This window comes from Suhomyces tanzawaensis (assembly GCF_001661415.1).
Source record: "Suhomyces tanzawaensis NRRL Y-17324 unplaced genomic scaffold CANTAscaffold_1, whole genome shotgun sequence".
NCBI classification, from domain to species: Eukaryota; Fungi; Ascomycota; class Pichiomycetes; order Serinales; family Debaryomycetaceae; genus Suhomyces; species Suhomyces tanzawaensis.
Window position 1 is genome coordinate 1,096,474 of NW_017963636.1, and position 16,950 is coordinate 1,113,423.

At 46.8% G+C, this 16,950-nt stretch overlaps 6 protein-coding genes across 7 annotated transcripts; 2 read left to right on the plus strand and 4 right to left on the minus strand.

The window, feature by feature from the left end:
• Positions 1 to 296: 296 nt before the first annotated feature.
• On the minus strand, positions 297 to 1,196 carry CANTADRAFT_87761 (uncharacterized protein; the record flags this gene model as incomplete). Its single annotated transcript, XM_020211378.1, has 2 exons — positions 297 to 1,010; positions 1,101 to 1,196. The coding sequence occupies 2 exons, from the start codon at positions 1,194 to 1,196 to the stop codon at positions 297 to 299; spliced, it is 810 nt and encodes a 269-aa protein (XP_020066918.1).
• Positions 1,197 to 1,464: 268 nt separating this feature from the next.
• On the minus strand, positions 1,465 to 4,107 carry CANTADRAFT_43715 (uncharacterized protein; the record flags this gene model as incomplete). Its single annotated transcript, XM_020208999.1, has 2 exons — positions 1,465 to 1,851; positions 2,377 to 4,107. 2 exons carry the CDS (start codon positions 4,105 to 4,107, stop codon positions 1,465 to 1,467), a joined length of 2,118 nt encoding a protein of 705 aa, XP_020066919.1.
• A 2,870-nt stretch (positions 4,108 to 6,977) lies between these two features.
• Positions 6,978 to 11,192, plus strand: CANTADRAFT_3868 (uncharacterized protein; the record flags this gene model as incomplete). Of its 2 annotated transcripts, XM_020208767.1 has the most annotated exons (3): positions 6,978 to 8,913; positions 10,356 to 10,509; positions 10,735 to 11,164. In XM_020208767.1, 3 exons carry the CDS (start codon positions 6,978 to 6,980, stop codon positions 11,162 to 11,164), a joined length of 2,520 nt encoding a protein of 839 aa, XP_020066920.1. The 2 variants fall into 2 exon arrangements, with proteins under 2 accessions (XP_020066920.1, XP_020066921.1); XM_020208768.1 differs by lacking the exons at positions 6,978 to 8,913; positions 10,356 to 10,509 and having other exon boundaries at positions 10,649 to 11,192.
• A 190-nt stretch (positions 11,193 to 11,382) lies between these two features.
• Positions 11,383 to 11,992, plus strand: CANTADRAFT_24591 (uncharacterized protein). Its single transcript, XM_020207160.1, has one exon. The coding sequence runs from the start codon at positions 11,615 to 11,617 to the stop codon at positions 11,780 to 11,782; it is 168 nt and encodes a 55-aa protein (XP_020066922.1). The 5' UTR covers positions 11,383 to 11,614; the 3' UTR covers positions 11,783 to 11,992.
• A 470-nt stretch (positions 11,993 to 12,462) lies between these two features.
• On the minus strand, positions 12,463 to 13,146 carry CANTADRAFT_44896 (uncharacterized protein; the record flags this gene model as incomplete). Its single annotated transcript, XM_020209154.1, has 1 exon — positions 12,463 to 13,146. The coding sequence occupies one exon, from the start codon at positions 13,144 to 13,146 to the stop codon at positions 12,463 to 12,465; it is 684 nt and encodes a 227-aa protein (XP_020066923.1).
• Positions 13,147 to 14,734: 1,588 nt separating this feature from the next.
• Positions 14,735 to 15,664, minus strand: CANTADRAFT_19413 (pheromone-regulated protein; the record flags this gene model as incomplete). Its single annotated transcript, XM_020206445.1, has 1 exon — positions 14,735 to 15,664. One exon carries the CDS (start codon positions 15,662 to 15,664, stop codon positions 14,735 to 14,737), a length of 930 nt encoding a protein of 309 aa, XP_020066924.1.
• Between the last annotated feature and the right edge of the window lie 1,286 nt (positions 15,665 to 16,950).

The following is a 16,950-nucleotide window of genomic DNA, read 5'->3' on the forward strand; positions in this document are numbered from 1 at the left end:
TAATTACGTACTGTTCAGGATTTTGTATCGTGTGTCCATCTCATAGGTAGGGCAACTGATATGTGTGTTGTAGTGAAGATCGTAGCTTCACCGTTCTGGGGTCGGTAAATTACCTACGGGGGTTTTAACTTAGTACCTGAATCGTTATTCATTATATACATAGCTTTGCGTGGAAATCCAGCCCCGCCTCTATTTACAAGATAGCCATAGGAGAGCCTGTCCCGGTCTGATGCTGGTTGGTGTGATATGGTCATATGGGCCATGGTGTGATGGCCATGTAGTATGTGTATGGATGTCTAGCACACCCTCAACTCGCCGTCCACGTCCTCAGTCTCACCCTTCTCGATGAGATCTACGTTCTCGATGGTGTGCACGATGATGGCGTCGTTCTCCTCGTTGAGTTCGAAGATGAAGATGCCGCTCAACACCCGCTCCAACTTCTGGGAGTCCTTGCTGAACCCTACCAACGAGCTCGACATCTGGCTGATCATGGTGCTAATGGACGGAAGTGTCTTGGACTTGTGGCCATTGACGTCGGCGTTCTCGTGGAGGAACCGCAAGGTGTCCAACTTGGACCATTTGTGGGACCCCAACTTGGCGTCGGAGGTGGAGTGGAACTCACTGGATTCGTTGCTCAAGTGCTCACATCCCTCGTTGCATGTGCTCCACCGCACGTACACCTTGGTGCTGTGGGCATACACTGCCTGCTGGTCGGGTCCATTGGCCACTCGCAATGACTGGATATGGAGCTTGACCTTGGGACTCAACACCAAGGACGTCATGGCCAATTGCATCGTCTTGCATGTCGCGTAATACGACACGCGGCCTTTCAAGCTGGGCAAGTACGTTTCGTCGAAGTGGCTGGGACATATTCGTAACATGATCTCGTGGGATACCAACTCTTTGGGTAGAGACTTGGTGAGCAATTCGGGAACAACCGTCTTGATGTGCTCAATGGTGGATCCCAAGTTGGCCTTGCGGTTCTGCTCGCGAGAGCTGGCAGGTGGCACCTTCTCGAGGCTCCTGGTGGCACTGGCAAATGGGATGATGTATGGAGGCAACAGTATGGAGCGTATTAAAGGAGGAGAAGGCCGCAAAACGGCGCGCTTTGGAGCAGCAGTGATGTGCGGGGCGGCGAGAAAAGCTGTGTGTGTCTTGAATCGTATTGATTTGACATTACAATGCTTCGGGGGCATGGGCGGTAGTGGTGGTAGTGGAGGCTGGCGTTCCGGTGAAGTAGCGGCGGTCACGTGATATATACCACGTGACATATATCCATGACATGCATTCCCTTTATTTTAGGGATATTAGGATGTAGCTTGCCTTGGCATTTTGTTGTGACTAATCACATGGTGCCCGTAGGCCCATGGATATAACGGATCTATAAGAAATGATCCAGTTGATTCTCTACAGTCTGGTAATAGTTACGTATTTTATCTAGCGTCTTGTTCGGAACACGCATGTTCACAAAGTTTCATAAAGTAGCTCCCGAAGCTTATACTCCTCATTTGCTTCATCGATATCCTTAAAGTTTCCAATGAAATCATCTCCTCTGACAATCCCTGGAAGAGGCTTGCCAGCAGCTTGTCTTCTCCAGATCTTCTTTGCCTCCTCATCTGTTCCCAAATCACGGTACTCAAATTTGATGCCATTGGCCTGTAAGATGGTCACAAGCCTATTCGTTCTTGGCACAATTTGCATTCCTCCAGCCAAAGAAGTGTAAAGGTAAATTGGCTGAGATTCAAGATGTTTTCTAAGCTCCTCTGGCGAGACATCGAGATCATCGAAGTCATCAGAAGCAGTGGCTGCAGTAGCAGCGGCAGTTGCTGCTTCAGAACCTTTGACTTCTTTCTCATCAACAGATTTTTCATCAGAGTCACCACTAACGGCTGACTTGACAGCTTCAGTGGCTGCAGCAACTGCAGCTCCGATTGCGCCAACAGCACCGACTGAGGCAGCAAGTCCAGCCTTTGAATGGGCATCTTTTTCAGAATCTTCTTCATCATCTTTTACGGATTTCTTCTTGTCTTGAACTTCCTCAGCCTCTTCGTCATCTTCTGCCTTTACAGACTCCTTTTCAGCGGGCTCAACTTCAAGATTTTCAGTCAAGTTTTCGTCAACTGCAATTGCGGATTTGGCCTTGTCTTCAGAATCAAGGATTTCTTCACTAGTGGTTTCTTCTTTCACTTCATCTTTGATTGTACTGGCTTTCTCTTCTGCTTCATCATCTTGAATCTTTTTCTTAGCTTCAATTCCAACTTCATCCTTAGCTTCTGTTTCATCTTCACCGGCGTCCTTGATCTTTTTTTCTTCTTCCAATTGAGTTTTCACTTCCTCTGAATCCACCTTGATATCTTTGGCAGTCACTGATGGAACAGTTGGTTCTACCTCAGATTCCTTGATTTTCTCAGCAGCCAAGTCGGTAATATCTTCCTTCTTGACCTCTTCAATTTCGGGTTCATTCAATACAACATCTTCCTCTTCAGGCAAATCCTCTGACTTCACTTTAATATCAGCAGCAGTTATAGTGGGTCCAGAACCTTCACTCTTGTCTTCTGGAACTGCCTCTTTTGGGATCTCAATTTCATTCAATTCTGCATTTGTGTCGGAATCATCTTTTTTGTCTTCTTTCACTGCTTTACTCTTCTTCTCCGACGAACTTGCGTCTTCCTTATCATTCAGCTTGATTGGTTCACGTGTTTCAAAATTGACGTTTTTTTTTTGCTCCGAAGTGGACTTTTTGAGTTCTTCAGAGCGTGGGTGCAACACTTCTTCCACCATGGTATCTAAATGATCAATGGTAGTGTAGGGGTCATCAGTAACAAGGGCACCTTCTCTGACCAATTCCTCAGGGTTGGCATCGTTCTTTTCATTTTCATGACTGTGGTCGATTGGTCTGGCTCTTGATCTGGATCTGGAAATCGATCTCAAGTAGTTGGTGGACGATTCCGATCTAGTTGCATACAATCTGTCGGAAGCTTTGAATTCATTGGAAGGGTTATCGACATTGAAATTGGTGTAGTCACCAGTGGTGACCAAAGAAGTATCTCTGGCGAAACTCTCGTCCAACTTGAATGCCTTTTCCTTATACTGACCGCTGGCTACAGCCTCGGCCTCAGCCTTGGCAATAGACTCACCCATAGTAGGCTTGGATTGTCTGGTTCTTCTATCACCGTCGTCTTCCTCCTCCTCTTCATTGAAGTCGGTTGCTCTGGCTAAATCGGCAGGCAACTCATACTTTGAGGGTTCATCGACGTGGGTGTTTTTGTAAGAGTCTCCACGGGCCAAATGTGGCTTGACAGCCGATCTGGATCTGGATCTTTCGTCCTTGCGGGATGGGTTGGCGGATCTTGATCTCGATCTGGCTCTTTCGGTGTGAAAGTAAGGAGTGTGGATACTGTCGGAAGTGCTCAAAGTGGTCGCAGCTGGCTCGGACGCGTCACGATCCACAGACTTAGAGGAGACACTGGAGGCGCTCTTTTCGGCCTGTTTGGAGTCGTTGATGGAAAGACCATCCACGGACTTGGGCAACTTGTGGGGGTCGTACGACTGGATCGAAGACAACAAGTCATGGTGGTCCTTGATCTGGTGCTCCAATTGGTACTCCGACAAGTTCGGAGTCGAATAATCTTCCTGCTTGTAGAATGCAGAGGCCTTGGACTTCAAAGGGTTTGGGTCCAAGCTTGGCTTGGCTTCAACGACGGGGTCAGCAGCGTGCGATTCGTACTTGAGGGGCGACTCTGGGACGGCGTCTTTGGTGGCTAACACCTGCTCCGAAGATTCCTTTTCTTTTAAGGCCTGCTCGTCCAGTTCTGGCTTGGCCTGCTGGGTGTACTTGGCGTTGTCCTTGACGTGGCCCTCGTCGTCGAGAAACTTCTCGAAGTCCTCTTCCGACCCCAACAAGGCGCCCTCGCTGATGAGATCGTCCAAGGAGGCGGCAATCGACTTCTTGGACCCCTTTTTGGGCTTGCTGGGCTTCTTGCTCTTGTACTTTTCCGGGTGGATGTAGTTGTTGTGGGCGGAATCGTCGGCAGAACGCAACGAAGCTCCCACAAGCGATGGCTCCGAAAGCTTTTCGGCCTTTTCCAATTGCTGTTCAAAGTCCATGGTGTGTTTTCGCGTTGGCGGTTAGCGGTTGGCAGTAAGTCTGTTAACAGTTGGCGGCTCAGAGACGTGGCACGACGGGTGACAGTAGCGCTGGTGGTCGTGGGACGTGTCTGCGTAGGCTAATGGGTACTGGTAGTAAGACAGTGGTAAGACAGTAGCAAGCCTGGATCGAATGTTGTGTGTGAAACGACAATTGTTGAGCTGGAGGATGTTGCGTATACTGCACAGGACGATAAGATCTGGCGGAATTGCGGATCTCAGGAGGGGGAGGTGCAAGGAAGAAAAGAGGGAGAAGAGGAAGGAGAGAGGCTAAGGGGAGTGAGGATGGAGAGAGGGAAGAGATGAGGGTAGAGGGAGGATATGAGGACGACTGGGGGTTGTCAAAGATCCGTACTACAATAGTTTGGCGTGGTGGCGGCGTGGAACTGGTTGGTGCTGGAAGTTGAGTCATGTGACCCGTCTCCGGTTCCGCAGTATCGTCACTGATTACCAGTTGCCAGAGGCGGGGGAGGGGCCAGCACGAAATGCGGAGGTGACATTAGTGCGAGTATGATTGGACGGCGGGCACGTGATGTATACGGTGCTGGAGGGAGTGGTCACAGCATGGGAATAGTTTTTGGCTCCGTAAGTTCCTGGGATACATTTATCTGTGTGGGAATATTCAGGTTTCGGTTTAGGATCCATGAAATGTAGGCTCAATGGATAGAGAGGCTGGAGTGAAAATCAATACAAGAAGTGGAGAGTTTGGAAATTCAACAGAATGGGTAGTCCGAAATGAAATTCAATTCAAGAATTGGGCCGAGTAATTATCAGTACCTCAATAGAATGGCCGGAGTCCAATTTGATATTCAATAGAATAACTGGACTGCGAGTCGTGAATTGGCAACTATGATCGGGTAGCAAGACCAAGTTGGAATTTCTCGTCTACCCCCTCTTCACTACTGGATGTCCCCAGAATATATGGTGCCGCTTAGCTTGACGGACTCCAAGCGTCGGTTCGTAGTTTCTGTAAAGATCACCTACAGGATTTGATAGGTATTTTCCACTTCAAAGCTGGAATCCCACTGATAATCAGGGTGTGGTAAGGATTGTGCCATTCACACTGATAAGACGGTCATTGGTGAGAAATTACCTTGATTGCCAACTTAAATCTGTGTAACAGCTGAATTATACCGTACAAAACCATTCTCTCCCTGGATCGAGGCCAGCTTGAACGGATTCATCGTATTTGGGATGATATTATTTGCTGATTAGAAGTGTCTGATTGAATTGGTGAAAATTTCCAGCTGAATAAATCGATATTAGAATGTTACCATTCAAATCCTGTTGCTAACTGTTAGAGTTAACGTTATTCAGATCTTTGATTGTTTACTCTGTGCAACAGATCGGTTATTCCACGAAATCCGTTTAAAATGCCACCTCTCTCGAGTTCCGTGATACTGGTTCTTCCTGTAATTATGGTGCTCTCAGTTCATTTCCACCATGGTAGACTTCCTTTACTGTACTAAACACTTCATAGGAACCTCGACAAATCAAAGGACCGCAAGCATTCATCTACATCCTGCCATGAGTTTATCTCTGTCCAATGACTCACGGCCCAGCATGGCAGTGTCTTGTCACACATGTTAATCAACGTGCCACAGGAGGTTAGTCAACGTGCCACAGGAGGTATGTCAACGTGCCACAACGTTTCCATTTCCCCGTGGTGAGACTTTTGCTTGACCATGCCAGTCATCAATTTTTCACTTGAGTGGACCACTTCGTAATATTCAAAATACGAGTCATCGATTTTGCAGTCGGCCCTCTACCCGAACGCCAATTTGGCGTGTGGGGCAGTACACCTCGGCGAGCAACTCACAACTCACAACCATAATGATGATTGCCGGGTCCGAAACGGAGTTGTGCGACTCGTGCCAAACCAATGCAACGTACCACCGGAGACCACCGCGGTGTCTCCGAACTGGAGCAAGATTCAGCCAGGTTGATGATCTCCCCCCCCCCAGTGCAATACGAGAAAAACCACAAAGTCGAGGCACAGCGCCTTCATAACGCTGCGGATTAAACCATTATTTCCTCCACAGATCATTCATTTTCGGGCATTTCCTTTTCTGGCAAATACACCGATAACGTTGCCACTAAAGGGTACTCTAGGCGAGGAACCGTTCAGCCAGGGAGGTATATACTTTTTTTAATTGGCCAGATAACACCCGAACGTTAATTGACGTATTGTTTGTCGGTGTATCTTGCCTTTAGACCTCAGGTGGGCTCGTCTCTGATTTAACTTTTCGTTCGTGCAAAGATACGAGAGACCACTCGTCACTGTCTCCACCACAGTTGCTGTGCGTGTTCGGAGAGTCTGTTATAGGATGGGATTTGTTCGGGCCGTTGGCTAAGCATTTACTTACCCACTGCTGCACCGTATCTCACATAAACCCGTTGAGAAAGCATTCCAAACACAGCTGTTCCTGTATTATTTTTTGGATTATGCGAAGTGATGCATAGTGATCTCACAGCCCTATTGATGGCAAGTTGATAAACCAAACTTAGTTTATTTTGTGCAATGAATCTTACTTCTTTTGGCGAGGCAAGCGACGCTTTGTCCTCGTGGCTCACGGATCTTACCATCCGTTGGCATACATAGTTCCTCTTTGAGAAACCTCGGCGATACATCGCCTCGTGTTTCCCACCTTCGGAGTATCTTTGTGCAACTTGCATATGTCACGAACAGGATATCAATTACAGCTGAAAATGAGGTTGTTGATGACCTTATGATCTTATCTATCAGCTTCCTACTCGGTTCTTTATCCATCACTGCCACTAATTTCGGAATATAAATTCAGGGCCTTCCACCACCTGATTCATCCATCACAATGACTGGCAAAGAAAAATTACCACCTCGATACAACAACCTCAATTCCAACGAGAAACCCCCAGCTTATTCCAATGTGAAGAAGCTCGACAAGAAGGAAGATATCATGGAAAAGTCCGAACTTTCGGACCAGAGATTTCGTCCCTTCATTGATATTCTTGGAGCACACCCCCAAGAATTTCAGGACATTAGATACACCAGGAACTTGAAGCCCAAGCTAGTTCCCAAGGGGTATGGCCTTACACGGATACCCACCGTGCCTGATGCTGTTGCTCACTTGAAGCTCCTTAGAGCGTTCGCTGAGTACAAGAAGAAGCTATTGGAACACCTCTCTGACCCCGAACAAGAAGATTTGGCCGTTAAAACCTGGCAAGTATTTGTCACTCAATCAGTCAAGAGATTCATCTTATTCGTCATGGGTTGCAGAGACGAAATCAAAGGTGCAAGTGTGAAGCCAATCGACGAGAACATGATGTACCGTGAAGGACTCAAGAAAGAAAAGAAAGTGATTGATTTTCTTGATAGTCTCTTGCCTCCTTTAGACGTTTTGATGGTTTGGCATTCCTTCTTGCTCAACCCCAAGGCCTTCTATGATACATTTGCTCGGGAAGATTTTCTTCTCTTTGCCAACTACCCTTTGCCCTTGAAGCGGATCCAAGAACTGATTGACAATGATACCTTTGAGTACAAGCCTGAAAAGAGGTACAAAGATTCCTGGAAGAAGATTATGTTGAAGAATAGCAATGACGAAGGCGACCTTGATTACACCTTGAGCTTTTCTGCTACCGACCCAACTGTGTCCGTTTATTGCCCTCTGTGTTCCCTGAAGATCTTGGAAAATGTGCCTTATACCAATGCAGAGAAAACAGGATTTGCTGACAAGGATTTCAGCATGGAAATCAATGTTGCTAATCATGGCTGCGAATGTGGTTTTACTGATGTTGTCACCCACGATCAGCTTCGTTGCAGACTGCTTGTTGCCGATCTTTCAAGCTCTTTGCCCTTGCATGGCATTTACAGGTACTACTCCAAGCTAATTTCACCCAAAGAATTATTGAAAAGCAGACCTTTGGAAATTAGCCATTCAATCAAGTCACCACTTGCAGCAGAAGATTATCAGAATGCGTTGAGGATGGTCCCCTTGGCTACCAGCATCTTCTACATCTTGCTCCGAAGCTTCAATCGTATGAAGAGCAGAATTATCTTGCGTGAATATTTGTCTATGAATCCAGTTCATGCCCTCATCAAACTGCCAATTAGGATTTGCGAAGACTTGGTGGGATGTGTTTTGAGACAAGAAAGATTCATCGAGAAGATGACGGATTTGGATTGGTTGCATTCGCCATTCATTGAGGGAAACATGAAAGAGTCGCAGCTCAGATACTCGAGATTTTTCAAGTTGGTGACCCATTACAACTATAAGACCATGATGGTACCAACATTAGACATTGATTTATTCTGGCACACCCACATGTTGTCCATGGCCAACTATTTTGCCGATTGTCTCCAGTCTAAAAAAGGGTATGTCATTGATCACAATGACAAGGTTGAAGAGGGTCGGTTGAACGACTGTTTCAAAACAACCTCCAAGGCTTACCGCGACCATTTCAAGGAAGAATACTCCTTATGTTACTGCCAGTACTGCCTGGGAATTAGAATCTCGTCCAGAAGTTGGTTCAGTCGCTCTCCAGGAAAAGTAAACGAACAGAAGGTGTTCAAAGGGGCTGGATCCGTTGACTTTGGCTTCACCCATGTCAGCATGCATAATTCGATCAAGTTTCCAAGCGTCAGAGCAGAATATTTGGTACGTCGGATAATGAAAATGAGACGTGGCGTGCCTTGGGAAGACAAGACCAGCTCCCAGTACAACAGACACAATGGGATGTTCATCGTTTCTCCTATTATTCCTTTCACCGATACAACCTCCTCGTTCTACGGTACGGGTTTATGTTGCACCCAAAACAACGGAAGCTCTTGCACTGGCACCGGTGGATGTGGCAGTTCGAATTGTGGAATTGGCGTTGCTTGTGCCACAACGCTGTGTGGTGCTGGGATCTTTGGAGGATTCCGCGGAGGCGACGGTGGAACTGGAGGCTCTTCTGGGGTTGGAACCGGAAGTGGAGATGGTGGTTGGGCCACTGGTGGTTGTGGAGGAGGCGGATGGGGCTCAAGTGGTGGATGCGGTTCCAGCAGTGGTGGAGATGGTGGAGGTAGCGGAGGTGGTGGAGGGGGTTGTGGAGGAGGAGGGGGAGGGGGCTGTGGAGGAGGCTGTGGAGGATCTTGAACAAGCCTCCTGAATACCATTGTCGTGGCTGCGAATTTCGATTCAACCTTCTCGCGAATCGAATTGCAACAGTCGGAGTTCCTTTCCATTGCTGCCGGTAAGTTCAGGTCTACTGGTTGTGCTAACAGCCATTCTTCTTTGTTCATTAGCATGCCTGATTGAACAGTTTAGATATGACCATATTTATGATTATGAAATTATTTATGAATTGATGTGAAATTTTAGTGACTGTAGGGCCGATGATCCTGTATCATGGAGAAGTAAAGAGAACAATGTTTTAGGCCAGAGAGGCCAGAGGAGCCATTACCATAGGAACTTATTAAGTAAGAAAAGAGTGGAAGACTTGAAAGAATTCGGCCGCAGTACAAGGGCACTCCCGACACATATGAAAATGGAGATTGCTAGTACGACTATGAAACTGTACTAATAGTTTCCAATAATTGTTTATATTTCTGAGCCTGCAGCCATAAATCCCTTAACTCAATACTCTGGAAAAGTAACATTTCTGCCTACTTTGCCACCTCTCTATTAGTTCTATTCTGAAAGGTGCATTTCTGTTTTCCATAGGCTTAGAAGCTGGCAGCTAGTGCCAGCAGTCACAGAGAAGAAGAAGCATGATGAAATATTATTCTTCACCACTCAGGCTATTCTACAGAATAAACAAGTTGTTGACAAGGTAGCCAAAGGTATCCAGCGTAGAAAACTATAGACTCACCGTTTTCACGCTATCCTGAAGAATGAATTATTGTTCGAATCAGCACCTCTTCAAATGTACTCACAGCATATACGTAGAACCCTCGCAAGTGGCTCGATCAACGCGAGTCAGGTATTCTTCTGTAGAGAGTTGAAGATTAGAATTTGCTCATCATTCACCTTAAGTTGCAAAGACTAATTGAAATGGAATTTTACCCATTTATCGTGACACACCTACTTCAATGCCCCCTCTCTTGGAGTATTAATTCCCCTGTTCTGTTGTAGATGTACTCCTGCTAGCTTCTTCCTCCTGATTCTTCTGGAAGGTTCTAGAATTCTCACCGTACTTCACCACAACTACATAGAAATGACGGTTAATTGGGTGACAAATCCGCCTCTGAGCTGCTCAGGTCGGGACTGTCTCCCAGAAGACCGACCAGCTCGTTGGCGAGTCAAAGGTGCTAGTCACCCATCATGACTCTGACTGCAAATTCGCAGTAGATGATGGCGAGGAAGGAAACGCCACCGACCACTTGCACTACCGAAAAGCCTCCAGGTAGACGTGGAAGAGCACCAGCGAAATGCGCCGGCACAGTCATCTCGCTGTGAATGGCCACATGACCTCCACACGGCAGAAATGTCTAATATGACTGTCTGGTATGACCGTTGAGAGCTGGCAATGTCCTGCATACACGTGCCCCACGCTCGCCGCCACTCAAAAATTTTCTATATATAAGCACATGGGCCAGCTATAATCACCACCACCATACACAATGCCTAGACAAAGAAGATCCGCCCCAGCTCCAAGAGCCCAGACCAGATCGGCCCACACTGCCGCTGCTCCTGCCGCCCACGCCCCAAACTACCCATCAGCACATCCTAGCACCGCTGCTCGCCCAGTGCAGACCCAGTCCCAAGGACCAGGTTTGTTTGGCCAAATGGCCTCCACTGCCGCTGGTGTCGCCGTTGGTTCCACCATCGGCCACACTTTGGGTGCTGGTATCACCTCCATGTTCGGAGGCTCGTCCTCTGCTGCCCCAGTTGAGCAGCAACAAGTGCAACAACAGCAAAACAACCAAGAGCCAGTCAGATGTGACGCTGACGCTCGTTCTTTCACCAGATGTTTGGAAGAAAACAACGGCAACATGCAAATCTGTGACTTCTACTTGCAACAGTTGAAGGCCTGTCAAGAGGCTGCCAGACACTACTAGATGTATATAGAAAAAGGTAGTTGAGAACAGCTAGATCAGTTGCATACTGATTGAAATAAAAGTATCAATAGTAACTTGACTGTAGTTGACGAATATCGTTGAACATTTAACATTGGTAATGGTAACTTGTATCTGTAAGTTGTTGGCGAAGATTCTGTTGAAATTTAGCATAGGTCAACAGTTGTATCTGCGAATTGTTGACGAGTCTACTGTTGAAAATTAAATGGCCGATAGTATTGAATCTATATGTACTTGGCAAAGAAGATGAGAACAATCTACGAAGACGCTACACTGACATATTTCAGCTGGACCAATCTCAATCTCACAGAGTCTGAATTTTAACAGTAATTCAAATGCAACTGCAGACTTAATGGATACTGGGGAATCAAAAATGATATGTTTACATCGCCTGTATCTCAGTAGGACCGCTTAACAGGGCCCATTGCCCCTATGGGTCTAATAAAAACCGTACAAGAATATATCAATACTGGAGGAGTTAGAAAATTCATCTCCAAGTTCAACCCACACATTTGTCAAGCACTTTCAAATGATTTTCAAACTGTGGACACTAGATTAGAAGGGGGGATAACTTTTCCATCAAGTACATGCAATATGTAAAAGAAGTGGCCTTATCGTTTTGGTAATGAAAATTCTGCTGGCTCAATTGGACCGTTCTTCTGTAGACTAGTCAAATCAATGGTCAAATCAATGCTACTGGATTTTTTTATTCTCCAGCCCTTCTCCTGAATTGTTGTTCATATATTTTGTGAAGAGTGCAGTTAATTTTTCAACGCTTATATTAACCTCAATTTCTGTTCTACAATCCGGGTGTTGAGATAGTCTGACTTGCTTCATAACAAGCTATCAAGTCCGTGCTCAATTTTGAAACAATAAGAAAATATTCAACCTACGAGACGTATGGAATTATTAGTAGAAAGTATTGAATTAGACGTAGTCAATTGTACAGTACAAGCAGAAGAGTTAAAATGGGGGTAAAATTCAAATATATAGAATAGTACAAGAAGGCCATTCGAATTAGTAATTGTTGGAATCAATTAAAAAGAAGATACTATGCTACTGATGATAAAGTGCCAATCCCAAGACCCGAGCCCTTGTTGTGCCCTACTATTGATAATTAAGGTAATTTTCAGTGTCAATACTTCTGGCCTTGTCTTATTCTAATAAATTTTCAGTCCCCAATTGCTTGTAATTATTGAACATACAGGTAATTTTGCAATCCCCGATTTACTGTCTACACCTCGCTGTTCGAATATATATTGTCTATAATGTTAAATCTCCTATTTCTTCTCTTCCTTGGAGTAGTAGTAGTACCCAGCACCACCGAGACCCAAAACTAGCAAAGGTACACCCAAGCCAGGTCCGCTCTTGGGCTGCTCGTGGGTTTCCTGGTGGTGCAAGTTGTCGTGGTCCAAGTCGTCGACCACAGGAGTCTGTTTGTCCACAGTGGTCTGCTTGTGGTCCACCGTACGGTCACCCAAGTTGACCACGTCACTGTTGTTGATGTTGGGGTTGATGGACGACTGCACGTACTGGTCTCTGTTGGCAGGCTTCTTGGGCTGGGTGGCTCCTGGTCTGGACAGGTCCACTGGAATACTGCCTCTGTCGTGGAGAAACTCGGGCTCCGAAGTCACAGACTCACCTCCATGCACGACGTGGGCGTCGTTGGCCTCTACCTTGACGGAGGAGTTGCTCTCCTTGGCGAACATCTCGTGAGCCACTTGTTTGGCCTTTTCGTGAGCAATGTCCTGTTTCACAGCCTCTTTGGTCACTGGTGGCACTTTTGGCTCGGTGGTTTTGGGGATGAAGTCATACTTGAACTCCCACTCGTGGATGGAGGTCTGGGAGGGCAACTTGTAGGAGTCGATGGTGGAAGTGTCGCCTTTAGCAGTCACCAAACGGGAGACGTGGAACGCCCTTCTGGAGACAGACGAGGCGGAGGTTCTGAGGGTGTTTGTTAACATTGGATGGGCAATTGGTGGTGAGTGGAATTGGGCGGGTGTTGACGGGTATAAGTAGGAACGTGGATGGCAGGGATTGGCTGTGGAGGGTATAGGGATTGCTCCGCAGACCCGGTCATGTGATGCCGAGGTGCGGGGGTGGGGCGATAACGTCAGGGGTCACGGGAGAAGGGTCACGGGTGGGGCTGGGATGCAGCGTGGGGGAGTCGCTGGTGATTGGACGGCATGAGGACCGGGAGGTAGGCGTGAAAAGGCAGGCTGGCGTCCCATGACGTATGGGGCAGTCACTGCAGCACGCAGTGGCTGGATGCAGCATTGACGTGCTGCAGGCTGACGTGGCGCACACGTGACTGGATGCAAATGGCGGGTGGGGGAATTATATTAAATGATTCTGTTCGATTAAAATTAGGTAAATTGAGAAAAGCAGATGGTTCTTGTCAAAACGGCTCGTAAATGCAACTTAAAAATTAAGTTCCCTTTAAATAAAGTGGGTATTAGGAAATTATGAAAAACTCCTATTAGAACAGGCACAGTAAGTCACATAGCTATCGTGTAGTGCAGCTTTGATATGTAAGTACGTCAATTCTGTGTAATTCAGAAAATCAATAAATGCAACACGAGGACATTTTGTTAACGTTTCAGATTTAGGCTAAATTGAGTATTGACTAGATCGGAGTCTCTTTTTAATGGCAGTAACGATTGGTTGGCGGCTTGAGCTCGCCATACGAGCGTGCTACGCTTCTACAGCAAATTCGATCATTCTGGTCAGCTTATTTGCAGCTTTTTGCCAGAGGTTATTTTGATAGGGTTGTCTTGGGCAACTACTCTGAAAGTAAATTGTTGGGGTGGGGTTGTTTTTCTTTGTTAATCCCTTGCAACGAAAGATCCTTCGATACGTTTTTTCGCTGTCGTCTCTTCTCTACTTTGCAAAAGAGTTTCCTCATTAGAACTTGCAAGCGAAGAAAGAAAACCATAGATTACAACGTATAATTGATCTGTGCATTTGTTATGGTTCGAGGGTGCAAAAAGAAGTAAGAATATGTCCAAATGAATACTGAATAAATCACTCAGTTAAACGATAGAGTATTCGTGATGAACTTTTTCTAAATAGCTCGCTGTTGGCCTAAATGATAGTGCTGTTAAAAATCCTCATTCAAACTTTGTTCTGAAGTATGACCTATATTAATTCCAATTAGGTTTGAAAGCGAGAAGTATCTATTTGACGCTAATCATCATATATTTGATACCCGTGTATTTATATTTGATCATCAGCAGCAAATTTCCTAAATTAAAAATTCTTAATAGGTATTTATTAGATTATTTCGAAAAATTAGTATCTTTTGACTAGCAACTGCTTCTATTCGTCACCATTATTCCAGTCTATTCATTACCGCAAAGCCCAAGCGTAAACTAGAATATTAAGTAATTAATTGTTCGTTAATAATAGCAACTATCCCAGACTAGTTATCTAATTTATCTCCTACTATATCCATTGCGGTCGCATTCTATACGTCTATTGTAACCTCTATCCGAGGGAGTAGTTGTACAAGTCTATGTCTATTCCTATAATACAGCCATGGTGTCATGGATCCTATGCTTCGTTGATCAAGTCGTCCAAAAGCTGACTTGGCGGCCTGGTGAGCGGCGGACGTCTTAGCTTCTCCTCCTTGTCCTTCTGGCTTCTCAGGAGCGAATCCAAGTCGAAGGACGAATCGTACATAAACCCATCACCACACGAATATTCGCTGGGAAGGGGACTGTCTTCTGGCTTGTCGATCGGAAGCAACACCAGGGTCGAGCTGTGGTGGAGAGGAAGCTCGAGCTGCGACGCTCTCTTAGTATTCATGATATCCATCACGGGACTGAAGTACATCGAGCCTCGATGGCCACTGTGGTTGAAGTTGTCTCTGTAGGCCCGTCCTGGGTTGCTGGAGTCCGAGTACGAGCCCTCCTCCAGGAGCTGCTGCAACCTGAGCAATGAGCTCTGTCTTTGCAAGAGATATATGCTGGAGTTGGACGAGGGGTTGGTCTTTTCGAGCATGGACGAGTTGGACGAGAAACTGTTGAAATTGGAGCCCATGTCGGAGCCTGAGCCTGTTAAGAAGTTTGCGTAGTAAACCTCCTTTTCTGACTTGGCCTGGCGACTGTAGAGGACGTGGGTGACTGCTCGGTAGGCGATTGCTACCAAGAGAGCCATGGCAATTATGGCTCCAAACACAATGAACACCAAGTTTTCGGGAAGATGCGACACCTGGATGTTGGGGTTTATGGGCGAGCCATGGGAGGCCGCCGTGGCAGCGGGTATGGCGATGCTATAGGAGTAGGAGGTGGTGGAGGAGGACTCTGGAGCAGCTGTTTGGGCCGCTTGGGAGGATTTACCGGACGGGAACGTAGTCATCGACTTCTGGGCGGATTGTTCGGGGTTTCCAGCGAGCGTGGGCATGGCTCTGGCGTGGTTGTGGTTGTGGTTATGGTGGACGTGGTGGGCAGCCACTGTGGAGAGCCATAGAAGGAGTCTCATGGCGGATATGGCGGATATGGCGGGATTAGGGGAGGTGGTGGGTGGAGGGAGTGGGGAGCTGGCGACGTGGAGTGCGTTGGCTGAGGTTTCAGAAGTGGTGAAGGTGGTTAAGAATGGACAATGGACGGATATACCGCTATATAAACCAAGCGATGGAGTGTTTTGATTTCAGGCCCCTGTGGTACGCGTAGCGTGTCGCACAGCGAACGGCGGAAGTGCATGCGTAGGCCGCATGAGCGGGAGGGCGTGGGCAGAGAGAGGCAGAGGAAAAGGGACGAAGAGTGAGAACGAAAGCTGGTAGGAGCATGCTGTGGTGGGGCAGCAGTGGCGACATTGTGGAAGTGGTGCAGTAAAGGTGGTCGTCAACGGGGGGTGATTGTGAGATGAATAAGCTGGAGACAATTCACGTCAATGCACAGAACGCGAAGTTCATAACAGAACGCGCGTGGCAAGATCCGCGAGGGGCCCGTGGTGGTGGTGCACGGGAAATACCGGACCCAGGGCACCGGGCCTAGCGGGCTTCCACAAGAGTTCACAGTTGTGTAGGCACTTACCTAGCCAGTAGCGGTGCTCCTGGAGGCACGGAAGGTCCCGTAGCACTTCGTGATGGGCTTAAGGGATAAGGTATGGCTCCACCGATAAGATGCCGCGCGTCAGGCGCCTCGCGGTGTTTCAGATGAGATCCCCACGCACCATATGCCGACAGCGAACAATTGTCTGGAATTTCTCGAGATACTCTCGGGAATTACGGTGGAGATTGCGGACCCGACAGCAGCGCCCTTTGTGGACTTGAGAGTGTTCAGGACATGCTCTGAGAGAACACCTAGGATTGCAAATTCTGGGTAGGGGCTCTGTCCAGTTAGGCACCAATTGTTATACCTGCGCTACCGATCTTGAAAATTTCGGGATTTCATTATTTCAGTAAGAGTAGTACGGATTGTAGAGTTACTTGTACTGGGACTCATTGACTTAGAGCAGAAAGTAGCCTTTAAACACCTTCCTGTCTTGAACACTCCATTCGCTCAGTTTTGGTATTTTTCTCCATGGCCAGAATTCATTAAATTAATGATATACTCATTGCATGTTCAAGCCCATCAGTTAGAGCGATATTGGGTCAAATAATGCTAATTATAATGTTAATCCTCAAATGGTACTAAAGGGACGCAATTTCCGGCTTTCAGTGGCCCACGAGGTTCCCGCTGCTAATTCATATCTTTCATTTTATTATGCTATAAACCCACTATTCTAGTAGCTGAGCTATGTACGAGTCTGCCCTCCAAAGAACC